The following is an 18,146-nucleotide window of genomic DNA, read 5'->3' as shown; positions in this document are numbered from 1 at the left end:
TTAAGAAATTCGACATACCGGCGAAGATATAGCTTGTATTTATAACGTTACCTACCAGAGCTGAAACTCGTTTGTATACAACACGGCGCGCGACGCCTCACCTGTTTTTTTATTTGTGTACACTTTATGTATGTGTTTGAAATACAGTGATGAGCGCGCTAATAACCGGCAAAATAGCGCAGAAGATGGAAAACATAATACATTCATCATCATCATTCTCTTTGCCTTATCCCTATGCGGGGTCGGCTTCCCTAATTGCATTTCTCCACACAATTCTATCTTGGATCATATCAATGTCAATCCCCTTTACCAACATGTCCTGCCTTATCGTCTCCCCCCAGGTCTTCTTTGGTCTTCCTCTCCTACTCCTTCCAGGAATCTGCACTTCAGCTATTCTTTGTATTGGGTGATTAACGTCTCGACGTTGAACATGACCAAACCATCTTAACCTATGCTCTCTCTCATTTTGGCATCAATTGGTGCCTCACCTAGACTTCCCCTAATATACTCATTTCTAATTGTATCCTTCTTTGTCACTCCACTCATCCATTTAAGCATTCTCATTTCTGCCACATGCATTCGTTGTTACTCTTTCTTCTTCACTGCCCAACATTCAGTTCCGTACATCATAGCCGGTCTTATGGCTGTTTTATAGAATTTTCCCTTCAGCTTCATTGGAATTTTTCTGTCACACAACACACCACTCGCTTCTTTCCACTTCATCCATCCAGCCCTAATTCTACTGCATGCATCTCCATCTATTTCTCCATTACTCTGTAATACCGATCCTAGATACTTAAAACTATTGCTTTTCACAATCATTTCACCATCCAAAGATACCATTTTATTTGTAGTAGCTCCATCTTTAAATGAACATTCCAAATACTCTGTTTTTGTCCTACTAAGTTTTAAACCTTTTTCCTTCAGAGTTTGCCTCCACTCTTCCAGTTTTTGTTCTAAGTCTTTTTCACTATTTCCTACTAACACGACATCATCAGCATACATTAAGCACCAGGGAATAACCTGTAGTTTCGCTATTATCTGGTCCAAAACTAATGAGAATAAATACTCTGGGAGAAATCTCCATCTATTTCTCCATTACTCTGTAATACCGATCCCAGGTACTTAAAACTATTGCTTTTTACAATCAGTTCACCATCCAAAGATACCATTTTATTTATAGTAACTCCATCTTTAAATGAACATTCCAAATACTCTGTTTTTGTCCTACTAAGTTTTAAACCTTTTTCCTCCAGAGCTTGCCTCCACTCTTCCAGTTTTTGTTCTAAGTCTCTTTCACTATTTCCTACTAACACGACATCATCAGCATACATTAAGCACCATGGAATAACCTGTAGTTTCGCTGTTATCTGGTCCAAAACTAATGAGAATAAATACGGACTAAGCACAGAGTCTTGGTGCAATCCTACTTTCACATGAAATTTATCAGTTTCTCCCACATCTGTCCTAACACTAGTCGTTACTCCTTCATACATATCCCTCACAATCTTTACATATTCACCAGGGACTCCTTTCTTATCGAGTGCCCACCACAGAATCTCTCGAGGAACTCTATCATATGCTTTCTCAAGATCAATGAATACCATATGAGCGTTTGTTTCTTTACTCCTGTATTTTTCCATTAACTGCCTTATAATGAAAACTGCATCTGTTGTTGATCTGTCCTGAATAAAGCCAAATTGATTCTCGGATATTTCGGTCTCTTCACGTATCCGTCTATCAATTACTCTTTCCCATATTTTCATGGTGTGGCTAAGCAGTTTTTGTAAACAGGTACCATTATACTGCTTCTCGATTCGTCTGGCATTTGTCCACCTTCCATAATTATATTAAATAGACCTGCTAGCCACCTTGTTCCTTTCTCTCCCAATACTCTCCATACTTACCCAGGAATATCATCTGGTCCTACCACTTTTCCTTCCTTTATTTTTTAAAGCGCTTGAGCCACTTCCTCGTTGGTTATTTTGGTGACCATTGCTGCTACTGTCTCCGTTGACTCTACAGGCTGTCTGTCAAATTCTTCATTTAATAAGCTGTCAAAGTACTTTCTCCATCTCTTTTTGACATCCCTTTCGTGAACTAGCATTTTATTATTTTCATCTCGGATACATCTAATCTGATTAAAATTTTTTGCTTTCTTTGCTCTCTGTTTGGCTATTTTATATGTATATGTATCTTCGTTTCGCCTTCCCTGGTATCAAGTTGATCGTATAGGTTTGAATACGCTTCTGCTTTGGCTTTTGCTACTGCTACTTTCGCTTCCTTTTTCGCCACCATATAGTTTTGGAAGATCTGTGTCGGATCTGGTTTCTTGCCACTTTTTATATAATTTTCTCTTTTATTTTTCCTTGTACTTCGTTTGACCACCACCAAGTCTCTTTATCCTCAAACTTTTTTCCTGACGTTTTCCCAAGTATTTCAATAGCAGTCTCTCTAATACTACTGGCCATTTTTCTCCAAATTGTATTAGGGCTTCCTTTCATGTTCCAACATATTTTTTCTACTATTCTTCTCCTGAATAGACATTCTTTCTCATCTTTTAGCAGCCACCACTTGATTTTTTGTGGTCCTCTCCGATATTTTTGTTTAGTTTCGCTTTTTACTTCGAAAACATAATACATTGCGTGACAAAAAGAGATGAAACTAGTGGAGATGGAAATGATCGTTATAAACGTATAAATTAACATTACATACATAGTTTCCCACCTTTAGACGTATCAGAGTAGTACGACAACTGTCACTGTGACGGTAGAATTTTATAAAATACTCCTGTCACAGACGTCTAAAGGTGGGAAACTATGTAAGATAATGTTAACTTATACGTTTATAACGATGATTTCCACCTCCACTAGTTTCGTCTCTTTTTTGTTTCGCAATGTCTTATGTTTTCCATCTTTTGCGCTATTTTGCCGGTTATTAGCGCGCTCATCACTGTATATTTATGTATAGAAGAGAACTCGACAGTTGCTTTTTAAATCTTAGCGAGCGTGTGTTTTGTATTATTGAAATTTATCGAAAATTATCGTTTGGGAAAATCAGAAAAAATGCCTGGATCTGGTGGTCATTTAAAAGGTAGTCAAAGGGGACGCATCGAAATAACCATAATATTAAAAGAAAATTAAAAGGTAATCAGTTTACTGCAGAAAAAATTCGGAATTACCAAGTACCTCAGCAAAAAATTAAAATCTAGTGACGCATTTTCGTTGCGTTGATGCGATGTCTTTTTTCTAATTTAGAAAGTAAAAATCCCCTTAAAAACAATACAGAAAAATCAGAACTTCGACTATTACCTGACTTCCTTCAATATTATCCTTATGAATAATGTCGCACTGTAAAACCTGAGAAATTGAAGTTACTTTTGTATTGTTTACTTGTAGCTTCTTTACAGTCTCCCTCACATTTCCCAATGAAGTAATACTTTCAAAGCAAACATTATCCAGGGTGAGGTTGGCTACAACCTACAATCAAGATTTCTTTAATACAAAATACTAGCAACAAGTTTATAATTTTGGCATAGTAAGTTAGAATTATTGTATAGTACAACCAATTATGAGGGGCCCCAACAGTGGGATAAATACGTCCGCAACTCTTTTCTACAAGGAACACCAATGCCTAGCGTATGCTGATGATGTGGTTCTCATTGCAAGAAGTGGAGAAGAACTAGCAAATACGGCAAAAAGACTGTTTCGGGCTGGCGCTAAAATTGTACTGAAAGTGAATATAAATAAATCCAAGTAGATGGAAATTGCTAGGAAAAAAAGAAACAGCATGGGACACTTTAAGTTAGAGGTGGAGGGTGGACCAGAGGCAGAATTTGAGAGAGAGTGGACGAACATATGTATTTGGGTACATTTATCGATCAGATATTTAAGAAAGAAGCAGAAATCCAGTTAAGACTGACCAAGAGTTATGACCAACAAAATAATTGAGGCTAAAGAAATATCGGGTAACACAAAAATCTTCTTCTTTAAGTGCCATCTCCGCGGCGGAGGTCGGCAATCATCATAGCTATTCGTATTTTAGAGACGGCTGCTCTGAAAAGTTCATTTGATGTACATCCGTACCACTCTCAGGTTGCGCAGCCACGATATTCTGCGTCTCCCTATGCTTCTCTTTCCTTGAATCTTTCCCTGCATAATCAATTGGAGCAAGCTGTATCTCTCTCCACGTGTAATATGTCCGAGATATTCCAATTTTCTTGTTTTGATGGTATTTAGGATTTCCATTTCTTTATTCATCTTTCTCAGAACCTCTTTGTTTGTGACGTGTTCTGTCCACGATATTTTCAGAATTCTTCTGTACACCCACAGCTCGAATGATTCTAGTTTTTTCATTGATGCAACATTCAAGGTCCAAGCTTCCATTCCATAAGACAAAGTCGGGAAAACGTAGCACCAACCTAACTCTTAGCTCCAACTTCAAATATCTTGTGCAGAGCACTTTTCTCATTTTGTTACAATTTGCTCTAGCCTTTTCTATTCTGATTTTGATTTCCTGTAAGTAATCTCCTGTGGAGTTGATCATTGTTCCAAGGTATGCATATTGGTCGACTCGTTCGATATTGGATCCGTTTAGAAGAGATTTTCGTTATTTCTTTGAGTTTTCGATATTCTCATAAACTTTGTCTTCTTGACATTCATTGTTAGCCCGTATTCTTGTCCAAACTCTGCTATTCTGGTCACCAGCCTCTTAAGATCCCCAATATTTTCAGCTAAGATGACAGTGTCATCCGCATATCTAATGTTGTTAATGGGAACTCCATTTACCTTTATTCCAGCTGTTTCACCCTCAAGAGCTTTTTTCAAAATCTCTTTCGAGTAGGCATTAAAAAGAATTGGCGACAACATGCATCCCTGTCTCACTCCACGTCTGATTTCAATTTCCTCTGACAGCTGGTCGTTAACACATATTTTTGCTCGTTGCTTATAGTATAAATTCGATATAATCCTGAGGTCATTGTAGTCCAGCTTCTTTGATTCCAGGACATGCATTAATTGTTCATGTCGTACTTTGTCGAATGCTTTATTATAGTCAATAAAACACGCATATATATCTTGATTGACGTCCAGGCACCTTTGTATAAGTATGTTAAGTGAAAAAAGAGCTTCACGAGTTCCCAGGCCTTTGCGAAACCCAAATTGCGTATCATTAATGTCTATGTCCAGTTTATGATATATTCGGTTATGGCTGACTTTCAGTAGCAACTTTAGCACATGGGACATCAAACTAATGGTGCGGTAGTCGCCGCATTCTCTTGCGTTTTTCTTTTTAGGGAGGCAAATAAAGATCGACGTCAACCATTCTTTGGGTAATGTGCCTGAGCTATAAATTGTGTTCAAGAGTACCACTAAAACATCAACATTCTGCTCATCTATAATTTTTAAAAGGTCGATAGGAAGCATGTCAGGTCCTGGGTTTTTCCTGTTCTTCATTGTTTTTAACGCATGTATTATTTCTTCGTTTCTAATATCTGGACCTATTTCTCCTGAAGTAAGTTCTATGTGTTCCAGGTACCCTCTTTCATCATCGAACAGTTCATCGACATATTCTGCCCAACGTTGTACTTTCTCATCGGTCTCTGTTGAGATTTTGTCACCAGTGAGATTTTGTTTTCTTAGTCCAGCCATTTCTTTGAGTTTCTTATGTAGGTTAATAGATCGTATCTTTTTGGAGGTCCTGGATCTCTTTGTATTTCTCTTCAAAGTGTTTTTCTTTTGACTGCTTTATCATTTTCCTTATCTCGTGGTTAATCTCCCTGTATTTCTTGTAATCTTTGTTCTTATATTGTCTCCGTTGTTCCATCATATTCAGTATCTCGTCGTTCATCCATTCCTCTTTTCTTCTTGTGGAAGTCTTTAGTATATCTTTACAAGGTTCTAGTATGCAATGTTTTAGTTGCTCCCAGTGCTCGTCAATGTCATTGGTGTATATGTTCAGCTCTCTACAGTTCGTATGCAGTTCGTGTTGAAGACATTCTTTTACGTTGGGTTCTTTAAGCTGCTTATGTCTATTGTAGCAGTTCTCTGATGTCTCTGAACACAAAAATAAGAACATACAAAACGATAATTAGACCCACAAAGGTATACGGAGCCGAGAAATGGACTATGAATAAAACCATACAGAATAGCAAATATCGTTCTACATACCACCAGATTGACAACAGATGGAGACCTTTCTGGTTACAACCTCCGAGGCTTTTAAAAATTATAAGCCACGCGGGTGCTAAGACGATCAAAAGATGAGGGAATTTTAAATAATTCGTCCCATCTGCTCAGCGTGGTAAAGCTCCAACGATAAGGTCTCCTAAGTACTTCAAAAATGTCTCGAGACATCCGAGATATTTCGTTCGTTGCAATCCGAGACGGCACACGTCGAGGTATCTGGTTCAGTCAGTGAGAAGAGCATAATATGTGTCTATTGATGAGGGACAAAAAAGTCCCGAAACCGGTATAGAATCTTCCTGCACTCTCTGATTGAACTAGAATATAATGCTGCTGCAGTTTCGGCTTGCAACGAAATTGAAAATGTTTATACATTTTTAACATATAGAATAGATTGGAAGCCTGGGAAAGAAAGATACTTCGCAGAATATTTGGCGGAAAAGTAGTTGAGAGAGAATGGAGAAAGAACGAACAAGTCTACCAACTGTATGCCAACCCGCCGATATCAAAAATAGTGAGAAAACGCAGACTAGAATGTCTCGGTCATCTAGAATCTAGAAAGAATGCAGGAGAGCAGACAAGTCAATAAATATTGAAAATCCACAAGGAAAAAGTTTTCCTGTAGTTGGCTGTATACCATGTAATACAAAAAACAGTAAAATCCTTAATGAATACATTAAAATTCTTAATGATACATCACCCTAGATTATTTAAGATATTTTTACACCTCAGTCACCCCCATTGTGATTTCTTTTTAAACTTCACAAATTCCAACAGCTATTAATAAGTTAAATAAATTCGATAAGTTTAAATCAACACAAAATTGCTTTTTTAAATCTTATGTCTCTTAACAACAAGATTTGATTACTGACTTTAGTTCTCGAATACAAACATTTGTGTAATGTGGTTTGCCTAACCACCTCCACTGACAGTACACGTGAATACATTTTTAACTACAACATCTAGTTTACTGAATTTTAAATGATAATTTTCACAATGCAGTGTGTTGTTACATCATTTCTAATTTTAACAAGCTGTACACCATAGTCTTTAAATATGACAGGTTAATTTTTCAACTTCCTGTGGAACTGTCATTTCTGTCTTGTCATCGTTCGGAGGTCTCTATCCATTTCATTGTCACTTGCTGCCATACTTTCACCATGTGAACAAGTCAAACCACAGCTCAGATGTTACCTGGGGCATATTACTAAAATACCTTAAACATGCATGCTTACGTTAGCATTTTCAACAGATGTTTCCTTGAGGGATTACTTATACAGGGCTTTGACCCACATATTTTTGTTAAATTATATCTTGGTGGTTAGCATGTAAATTTCACGTGAGTATAACCTACAACTTTTCTTAACCGTAGTCAAAATTTCAAAATCTTTGCATTATTTTACCAGGTTATATTCATTTTAGGTAAGCACTGATGATGACTGGTAAACCAGTCGAAAACTAGTTATGTGATTGTGATGTAGCCCTTTTTAGGGATTTTAATATATACCTTTTATAAAGGATTTTACTGTTTTTTCAGGGGTGTCATTTGATAGGGGGCAGGGGGGGCATTTGCCCCCCCTGACCCTGAAAATTACTGAAATTTACAAAAAATAGATCAATGTTGTATTATGTTTGCATATAAATGTATTGTATATATAATTCTTGCCCCCCCCCTATCAAAATTTCAAATGACGCTCCTGTGTTTTTTCAATAATATTGGTTGGAGAGCACAAAAAAAAGAGAGAAAGATCAAGAAAGAAATGGAGAGATGCAGTAATGGAAGACTGAAATGATACAAACATGGAAAAAGACAACAACTGTGAATTTTACTGATTTTTTGGTCTTTTTTTATTAGTTTCCTTGCTATTGTACCTTGATACAATAGTAAGCTTGTTTCAATGGACAGTGATAATAAATTAGTCTTTTCTTTGGTTTATTTAATAAAATATGTATTTTATGTTTCAACAATATAAAACACCCTCAGTTGTTCATCCTCATTCACCCACAGCTCTGTTGAAATAGACCATCTTTAGTCTTATTCACATATGGCTCTCAAAATATACAGTATAGGTACAATTTAATTAATAAGGTTAAGCTGTTAGTTGAGAACCTGAGGCACACATCCCACCTATTTTGACTTTAAAAAATAAAAGAATCTTAAACATACTAACCTTAAAGGATGAAAGATCAAACACTAACTTATTTAACACAATATTGCTCTGCTTAAAAGGTTTAGAATCTCCACAAATTGTAATATTCTGTAGCTGAGAAAATGTATCCACAACAGGACTTATATCAAATCTTGTTTCAGTCTGATCCAATAATGGTTTCTTTAAGAATTGACTTAAAGCGTGAGGCTAAAAGAAATTTAATTAATATTAAATAATCATTTCGTTGTGAATCGAAATAAGAGCGGTCTTATTTTAGATTATTTAATATTTTTATTAGTTCTACTCCTATTCTGAGTATTGGGAACTAATCTTTGTTAGAATTTTACCGTGCTGAACGGGCGGGTAGTGAGAGTGAGATGTAACTTGATAGATCTCTCTCGGCCTTCTTTGCTCCGGCGATTCGTTGGCTTGCAAATTTTAGAAGCCACGAATGGTGAAACCAGAAGCCAGAAGATTAGTTGTGATAAAGTTTTATTTTTTTAATATTGTTAATATTAAAAGTTAATATTAAAAGTAAAAAGGAAAGAAGACATACGTGAATGCAAGGACTGCAAGGTAATAGTTAGTGAGACAGTAAGCCAACAACATAAGCTGATTGTTCTGGACATCGAAGTAAAAAGCGAAACTAAACAAAAATATCGGAGAGGACCACAAAAAATCAAGTGATGGATGCTAAAACATGAGAAGGAAGGTCTATTCAGGGAAATAATAGTAGAAAAAATATGTTGGAACATGAAAGGAAGCCCTAACACAATTTGGAGAAAAATGGCCAATATTATTAGAGAGACGGCTATTGAAATACTTGGGAAAACGTCAGGAAAGAAGTTTGAGGCTAAAGAGACTTGGTGGTGGTCAAATGAAGTACAAGGAAAAATAAAAGAGAAGAGAAAATTATATAAAAAGTGGCAAGAAACCAGATCGGACATAGATCTTCAAAACTATATGGTCGCCAAAAGGGAAGCGAAAGTAGCAGTAGCAAAAGCTAAAGCAGAAGCGTATTCAAACCTATACGATCAACTTGATACCAGGGAAGGCGAAACGAAGATATATAAAATAGCCAAACAGAGAGCAAAGAAAGCAAAAGATTTTAATCAGATTAGATGTATCCGAGATGAAAATAATAAAATACTAGTTCACGAAAGGGATGTCAAAAAGAGATGGAGAAACTACTTTGACAGCTTATTAAATGAAGAATTTGACAGACAGCCTGTAGAGTCAACGGAGACAGTAGCAGCAATGGTCACCAAAATAACCAACGAGGAAGTGGCTCAAGCGCTCCCAAAAATAAAGAAAGGAAAAGCGGTAGGACCAGATGATATTCCTGGGGAAGTATGGAGAGCATTGGGAGAGACAGGAACAAGGTGGCTAGCAGGTCTATTTAATAGAATTATGGAAGTTGGATAAATGCCAGACGAATGGAGAAGCAGTATACTGGTACCTGTTTACAAAAACAAGGGAGATATACAACAATGTACAAACTACAGGGCTATAAAACTGCTTAGCCACACCATGAAAATATGGGAAAGAGTAATTGATAGACGGATACGTGAAGAGACCGAAATATCCGAGAATCAATTTGGCTTTATGCAGGGTAGATCAACAACAGATGCAATTTTCATTATAAGGCAGTTGATGGAAAAATACAGGAGTAAAGAAACAAACGCTTATATGGTATTCATTGATCTTGAGAAAGCATATGATAGAGTTCCTCGAGAGATTCTGTGGTGGGCACTCAATAAGAAAGGAGTCCCTGGTGAATATGTAAAGATTGTGAGGGATATGTATGAGGGAGTAACGACTAGTGTTAGGACAGGTGTGGGAGAGACTGATAAATTTCATGTGAAAGTAGGATTGCATCAAGGTTCTGTGCTTAGTCCGTATTTATTCTCATTAGTTTTGGACCAGATAATAGCGAAAATACAGGGTAACAGTCCATGGTGCTTAATGTATGCTGATGATGTCGTGTTAGTAGGAAATAGTGAAAGAGACTTAGAACAAAAACTGGAACAGTGGAGACAAGCTCTGGAGGAAAAAAGTTTAAAACTTAGTAGGACAAAAACAGAGTATTTGGAATGTTCATTTAAAGATGGAGCTACTACAAATAAAATGGTATCTTTGGATGGTGAAATGATTGTAAAAAGCAATAGTTTTAAGTACCTAGGATCGGTATTACAGAGTAATGGAGAAATAGATGGAGATGCATGCAGTAGAATTAGGGCTGGATGGATGAAGTGGAAAGAAGCGAGTGGTGTGTTGTGTGACAGAAAAATTCCAATGAAGCTGAAGGGAAAATTCTATAAAACAGCCATAAGACCAGCTATGATGTACGGAACTGAATGTTGGGCAGTGAAAAAGAAAGAGGAACAGCGAATGCATGTGGCGGAAATGAGAATGCTTAGATGGATGAGTGGAGTGACAAAGAAGGATAAAATTAGAAATGAGTATATTAGGGGAAGTCTAGGTGTGGCACCAATTGATGCCAAAATGAGAGAGCATAGGTTAAGATGGTTTGGTTATGTTCAACGTCGAGACGTTAACCACCCAATACGAAGAATAGCTGAAGTGCAGATTCCTGGAAGGAGTAGGAGAGGAAGACCAAAGAAGACCTGGGGGGAGACGATAAGGCAGGACATGTTGGTAAAGGGGATTAACATTGATATGGCCCAAGATAGAATTGTGTGGAGAAATGCAATTAGGGAAGCCGACCCCGCACAGGGATAAGGCAAAGAGAATGATGATGTTACTATTAAAAGTAGAACTTTCGTTCTTCAAATTTAATTAAGTAATATTAAATTTTATAAACATCCAATATTTGCACAAAAAAAACAGTTGCATAAGTGACAATGAACAAAATCAAAATTTGTCACAACTGAGTGACAAAGCTGGTCAGATGTATCAACCCCACATTTAGTTGAATTCTGGAACATTGTGATTTCTGGCTTTTTTTGTTTCCAAAGTTATATCATCTTGAAAATGCATTGAAAATATTAACACCATGCATGTTTTCTTTTCTGATACAGGCGAAACTAAGCTAATCCTTTTTTCGTACACTGCCTTGTTTTCAGGAAGTTGTAGCTTTTTATCACCCATTTTCCTATAACAATCATAATAAGGACGAAAAAAAAAACAAAATAAAGATCTCACTTTACTCTGACAAAATTATAACATGGGTCAAAAGACAGGAGATGACTTCTTTTCGACTTTTATAAAAAACTAGCCAAGAAACATAATATACATGGTGTTTGGTAAAGAATGGGCCATAGCTTAACCTTAGATTTTTTTTTTTTAGACAAAGTCGCATCCACCCGAAGGTTATTAGCGACATTTCTGTAACATTTGTAACAATATTGTAATGAATTACAATTTGTAGACAATTAACATACAACAGTTACAGGGAGTCAAGGAAATGTGATCCATACAACTCACCAACCCGCCTGGCCAGCGTGGTGTTTTATGGCTATTTTCCCCAAACTAGCAATGTCGAACTTACAACAAAGCGGAAATGGACCCCAGGTGGGTAGGAGAAATCCGGAGTCCCACATCGGGAAACCGATCAGCCTCATGGATTCTGGGGGAGGCAAAAGCTCGACAAGAACGAATCAGAGAAAACGGAAAAAGAAGGAATGCAACAGAATACATATAGCCACATATAATATCAGATCCATGGCTCAAGATGAAAAGTTGTACGAACTCGAAGAGGAATTAACTAAAATCAAATGGGACATTGTAGGATTGTCAGAGGTCAAAAGAAGAGGAGAAATGTGTATAGACCTAGAATCAGGAAATCGCCTCTATTACAAAGGAAAGGAGGACGAAACATATGGAGGAATAGGATTTCTGATCAAAGAGAAAATTAAACAAAACGTAATCGAGTATAAGAGCATATCAGATAGAGTAGGATATATCATACTAGAAATTAACAGGAAGACAAGAATGAAACTAATACAAGTATATGCTCCAACAACAACACACGATGAGGAAGAAATTGATAACTTTTATGATGACATCACCACAGCAATGGAAAACAAAAATATAAAAACAACAATCGTTATGGGAGATTTTAACGCAAAAATCGGAAAGAAAATGGAAGACTCAGAAAACAAAATAGGAAACTACGGACTTGGATCAAGGAATATTAGGGGCGAAAGACTACTAGAATATTTGGAACAACAAAACCTTCATGCAATAAATACATACTTTAATAAGAAGCTAAACCGAAAATGGACATGGGTCTCCCCAAATGGGGTGACAAAAAATGAAATAGACTACTTCCTCTGCCAAAATAAACAAATCTTCGAAGACGTAACTGCACTTAATAAATTCTCAACTGGCAGCGACCACCGCATACTACGAGCCAAAATAGAAATAAGCAAACTAGCGACGCAGAAATCTAGAAGAAAACCAACGGCTATTGACCATAGCAGAATAAGACAAAACGCACAAGAATATAGACAGACTTTAAGGGAAAACTATAATCAACAAGTAGCAAAGGAAGAGTCAGAAATTAATAAGATCAATGAAGAAATGAAAGAAAAACTCTTGGAAGCGGGAATGAAAACTGCCAAAAAACTAACAACAAAAGAAAATAGATTAAGTAGCGGGACAGTTAAATTAATGGAAAGTAGACGAAAACTAATAAGCGAAAACAAAAGAAACACAGTAGAATACGTAGAACTAAACAAACTTATTAGAAGAAAAACCAGAGAGGATCTAAGAAAACACACTGAAAATGAAATCGAGAAAGTAATTGAGAGAAATAAGGGCCTAAAATGCTTACGACCAAATTTAGGGAAACCGCTACTCATTTCAATAAAGGATGAAACAGGACGGGAAGAGAGGAGAAAAGATAAGATATCAGAAGAAGTAGAAAGGTTTTATAAAGAACTATACACCTCAAAGAAAGACGCAAACTTCAACACTCAGGAATATATCAAGAAAACAATCACGAATGTAAACTCAGAAACACTACCAAAAATAGAAAATTATGAAATAGAAGCAGCACTATCACAATTAAAGAACAACAAAGCACCAGGACCAGATGGAATCCTTGCTGAAATGTTGAAAGAAGGGAAAGAAGAAATCTTACAAACATTAAGAAATCTGTTTAATCAGTGTCTACATAAAGGAGAAATACCCGACGAATGGAACGAAAGTCTTACAATCCTGCTATTTAAGAAAGGCGACAGAAAGGACATAAAAAATTACAGACCCATCTCACTGCTGTCGCAAACGTATAAACTATTCATGAGGATTATCAACAACAGACTAACACACAAATTGGACTCGTATCAACCCGTAGAGCAGGCAGGATTCCGAAAGGGATATAGCACCACTGACCATCTTCTAACAATTAGGACACTAATAGAAAAAGCTAACGAATACCATATAGATCTGCACTTAGCGTTCGTTGACTACGAAAAAGCATTTGACAGCGTGGAAATGTGGGCAATAGAAAAAGCTATAAACAACTGTCGAATAGATTCCAGATACAGAATGCTAATACATAATATATATAAGAAAACAACAATGACAGTACAATTGGAAGAAACCACAAAACCCATACCAATTAACAGAGGAGTGCGACAGGGAGATGTTATTTCTCCTAAACTATTTACATTAGCACTGGAAAATGTTTTCAAAACAATGGAATGGACAAACATGGGAATAAACATAAATGGAAAGAAACTAAACCACCTAAGATATGCAGACGATGTAGTAGTCATAGCATCAAGTTTTGAAGAACTATAAACCATGCTAACCGAACTAGCAAATGAATCCGAACAAATAGGTCTAAAAATGAATTTTGCCAAAACAAAAACAATGACAAACACACAAGACAATAGAAACGTAATACTAAACGACACCACAATAGAAGCGGTTAATGATTATATATATTTGGGACAGATTATAAAAATAAATAAGGAAAACCAAACAGCAGAGGTAAAAAGAAGGGTCAGATTAGCCTGGGCAGGATTTGGAAAATTAAAATGGGTCCTAAAGAATAAAAAAATACAATACTGAAAAACAAGAGTGTTTGACCAGTGCATACTCCCAATTCTCACATACGCATGCCAAACATGGACCTTGACCAAGGCAAACATGGATAAAATAATAAAGACACAAAGAGCCATGGAGAGAGCAATGTTAGGAGTAAAATTGACAGACAAAAAGCAAAACAACTGGGTCAGAAATAGAACAAAAGTCAAAGACGCAGGTCAACATATAACCAGGCTAAAATGGAGCTTGGCAGGTCATAACGCTAGACAAACGGACAATAGGTGGAATAGCACGATACAACAATGGAGACCATGGACAGGAAAGAGAGCAAGAGGACGACCCCAGATGAGATGGGGAGACGACATTAAAAAGATAGGAGGAACGCACTGGAAACAGAAAGCACTAAACAGAAGCGAATGGAGGAAACTGGGGGAAGCCTATGTTCAGAATTGGACGAATTAAAGGGCAAAAGAAGAAGAAGAAGAAGACAATTAAACCTTTGGAACAATAATTGGATTCCACGCACTAACACTTTATTTTTGAAATGTACTTTTAGATCGCTAGCAACACTCTCTTTCTGATGCATCATTAGTGATAGCGTTACGCGCACTAGTATCTGCTTGTTCATATTTCCTTCTATGCCTATGTGGGATGGTATCCACAGGAAGTGGATTCTTCTGAAACTTTCTTGAGCTTCCATTAGTTCGGCCTTGGTTCTTTTCTCATTGGGGTGTTTATGGTATATATTTTGCATAGCTTTGACTGTGCTAAGAGAGTCGGAAAGGACTGGACAACAAGAGAGGTTTTTAATATATATATATATATATATATATATATATATATATATATATATATATATATATATATATATATATATATATATATGTTTGATGGCTTTAAACAAACCAAAGAGCTCTGCAGTATAGATGCTGGAATTCATAGAAAGATGTAGGAGCATAGCAAGGCGATGAACAAAATCCATGAATATTATTTTGAAGTAGAAACTTGAATATTAATGTTGGCTTAATTGAGATGTGTCACTTTCCCAGTCCGATGCCTCACTGCCAAGATAACTATTGATTTTTTTCTTTATGGACGTAAATTTTCGTTTTATGGATCTTTCCTTTAAATGGGGGTAAACTCGGCTGAGCATATGGGACAAAGCTGATAGGTCTGTGGTATATTCTTGAATTGTGGTTATAGGATCTGTTGATCCAGTGATATTCGTTAGGAGCGCGTTAAGTTGATCAAAGTTTAGAGGGAAAGGTAGAGGGGGATTTTCTATGAAGTTTTTAGCAGGGTCAAGTAAGAGAGAAAATGAGCATTCAGAAGTGCTTGCTGAACTAATTTTAAATTTTTTAAATTTTGCTTGGACTTAAGGTGGTGGAAAAATGTTATATTCTTTTGAAGATGGATCTGCTTCAGGTGAAATAATTTCATCAAAGTTACGTTTTGGTTGATTATTTATATGACTGTCCTTATTGAATGCATCTACTTGGCTCGGTATCTCCGGGACATTAGAAATAGACATTTGTTCACACTGAGAAGGGTTTGTATCATTGGGTGCTTGCAAAGATATATTTGTTGCGCTGGATACCGACGCTTCATTGTTTTGGTTGTGGTTTAGTTGAGCTAGTGGTTCGGAGCACTATGATGCAATGTGACCTGGCTTCTTGCATCTAAAGCAAACTAAACTGTCTTGAGAAATGAATATTCTATATATCGTGTTGTCAAAAACAAGAGTAAATGACTCTGGTAGTGTTAGACTGTGAGGACTGATACAGATTTGTCTTCGAAAATTAAGGATGTGATTGTACTCAGGCATAGAAGCACTAATTTTGAGAAATGTCATGGGGGAGACAGGAACTATGCCGATTTTTTGTAACTCATTGATTAGCAAGTCGTGCGGTATTGAAGGACATACGCCGGAGAGTACAAGTCGTTCCGCTGGTGTAACTAACCTTCTTGCTCTGACAATTTCACCTTGTATTTCTATTTGACCATGATTATTCATAAAATCATCCACTATTTGTTTATTGGATAAATACATACATATGCGATTATTAGATAATCTAGAAGAGAAGATTATATTTTTCGGTTGAATTACATTTCCAAGTGGGAGAAGGTAGTCTTGAAGTTTGGTGTTTTCTAAGGCACTAAAGATAATTGCTTGGGACTTTAAAGGAAATTGCACTCTCGACGCTGCCAAAGAGTATGACTGTGATGCGTTTATTTGACTTTGATGGTCTTGTATTGTAGAACTGTTGTGTGATTCCATGTTTGAATCCATTTCGATAAACGTTAAGTGAAAAGTAAGTCCACCCTGTATACCTGCTAAAACAGGTGTATCGGTCTTTACTAAAAGCGGTTATTTTGCTGGTAAAACTGGATTTGTTTATTGACAACAATAACAATTAATTGCAATTTGCTGACTTTAATGCTAATTTAACTGGAGATTATATAAAGAGTTTGTACACTTACAGTTTATTTCAATATATCACTGAGATTCACAATTGATAACTTATTTTAAACTTTGTTAATATTAAAAATATTCGGAGCACACGTTGAATACAACATTATAGTTATCGATGCAGGACCGGTCTCCTTAACCTTAGATTCCTGAGGTTAAAATAGGTCGGTTTAACTAACTCACCTTAGTACAAAAGTTGATGATAACCGAAATACAAAGTCAAAGTTAAACTTTTATGTTATTTATTCTTGAATATTTCCTGACAGGCATCGGATAACAACACGAAATTCGGTAAGCGGGGATTTTTTGAGATGAGAAATCTAAATTCGCCACCAAAAATGATGTATTGCCCAGAGGGCGCCACATACGTCTTTCAGCGCTCATTTAATACATTCAATTTTTTTTATCCCCCACTCCACATATTTTGAATTAAAAATTTTTATTCTCTTAATATTTTTACTTAAAAAGGGTATACTACATTCATCTCTCTAAACTCAACTGTTTTCGAGATAAACGCATTTTAAATCTGCGATGCAACATAATTTTTTGGCTAATATCATTGTAGTTAGACGCGAAAAATAAACTTGAAACCATAATAATTATGCCAGATCTTATATTTATGTAATTTCATCGCAAATTCCATTTAAAGAAATTTGCGATACATTTTTGTAAATTTTTATGGTTTTAAGTTTTTCTGATGTAACTACAATGATATTATGCAAAAAATTATGCTGCCTCGCAGATTTAAAATGCGTTTATCTCGAAAACGGTTGAGTTTAGCGAGATGAATGTAGTATACCTTTTTAAAGTAAAAATATTAAGACAATAAAAGTTTTGATTCAAAATGTATGTAGAGTGGGTAATAAAAAAAATTGAACCTATTAAATGAGCGCTGAAAGGCGTATGTGGCGCCCTCTGGGTAATACATCATTTTTGTGGAGAATTTAGATTTTTCGTCCCAAAAAACCCCCACTCTCGTGTTATTAGGTATCCCATGCCTGTTAGGAAATATTCAAGAATAAATAAAATAACAGTTTAACTTTGACACCCTGTATTTCGGTTATTATTAACTTTCGTACTAAGATAAGTTAGCTTAAATCGACCTATTTCAACCTCAGAAATCTAAAGTTAGGCTATGGCCCATTCTTTACCAAACACCCTGTATACGCACAATAAGCTATCAACCAGTGCAGAAGCTACGAGGAACCACAGCCTGAGGTCTAGATCGCAGAATGAAACTACTGGGTCATGGGCAAACCCAAGTTGTGGTTCTAAGGTTAATATCCATGGTTCTCTCAAAATATAAAACAGTATTTTAGTAGGAAG

General features: G+C 36.3%; 1 protein-coding gene across 2 annotated transcripts in view; it reads right to left on the bottom strand.

Annotated features, from left to right (window-relative positions):
* Window positions 1-18,146, bottom strand: part of LOC126878573 (nischarin) — a 47,992-nt gene that overhangs the window by 15,959 nt on the left and 13,887 nt on the right. For both annotated transcript variants that reach the window (XM_050641365.1, XM_050641364.1), the window contains exons 3-4: window positions 8,354-8,539; window positions 3,312-3,479 (exon numbers count right to left, since the gene is read on the bottom strand). In XM_050641365.1, the coding sequence (XP_050497322.1) occupies window positions 3,312-3,479; window positions 8,354-8,539 (354 nt within the window). The remainder of the gene's footprint in view (window positions 1-3,311; window positions 3,480-8,353; window positions 8,540-18,146) is intronic.

Source organism: Diabrotica virgifera, chromosome 10 (genome assembly GCF_917563875.1).
Source record: "Diabrotica virgifera virgifera chromosome 10, PGI_DIABVI_V3a".
NCBI classification, from domain to species: domain Eukaryota; kingdom Metazoa; phylum Arthropoda; class Insecta; order Coleoptera; family Chrysomelidae; genus Diabrotica; species Diabrotica virgifera.
Note: the sequence above shows the minus strand (reverse complement) of the source record. Positions and strands in the feature narration are given on the sequence as shown.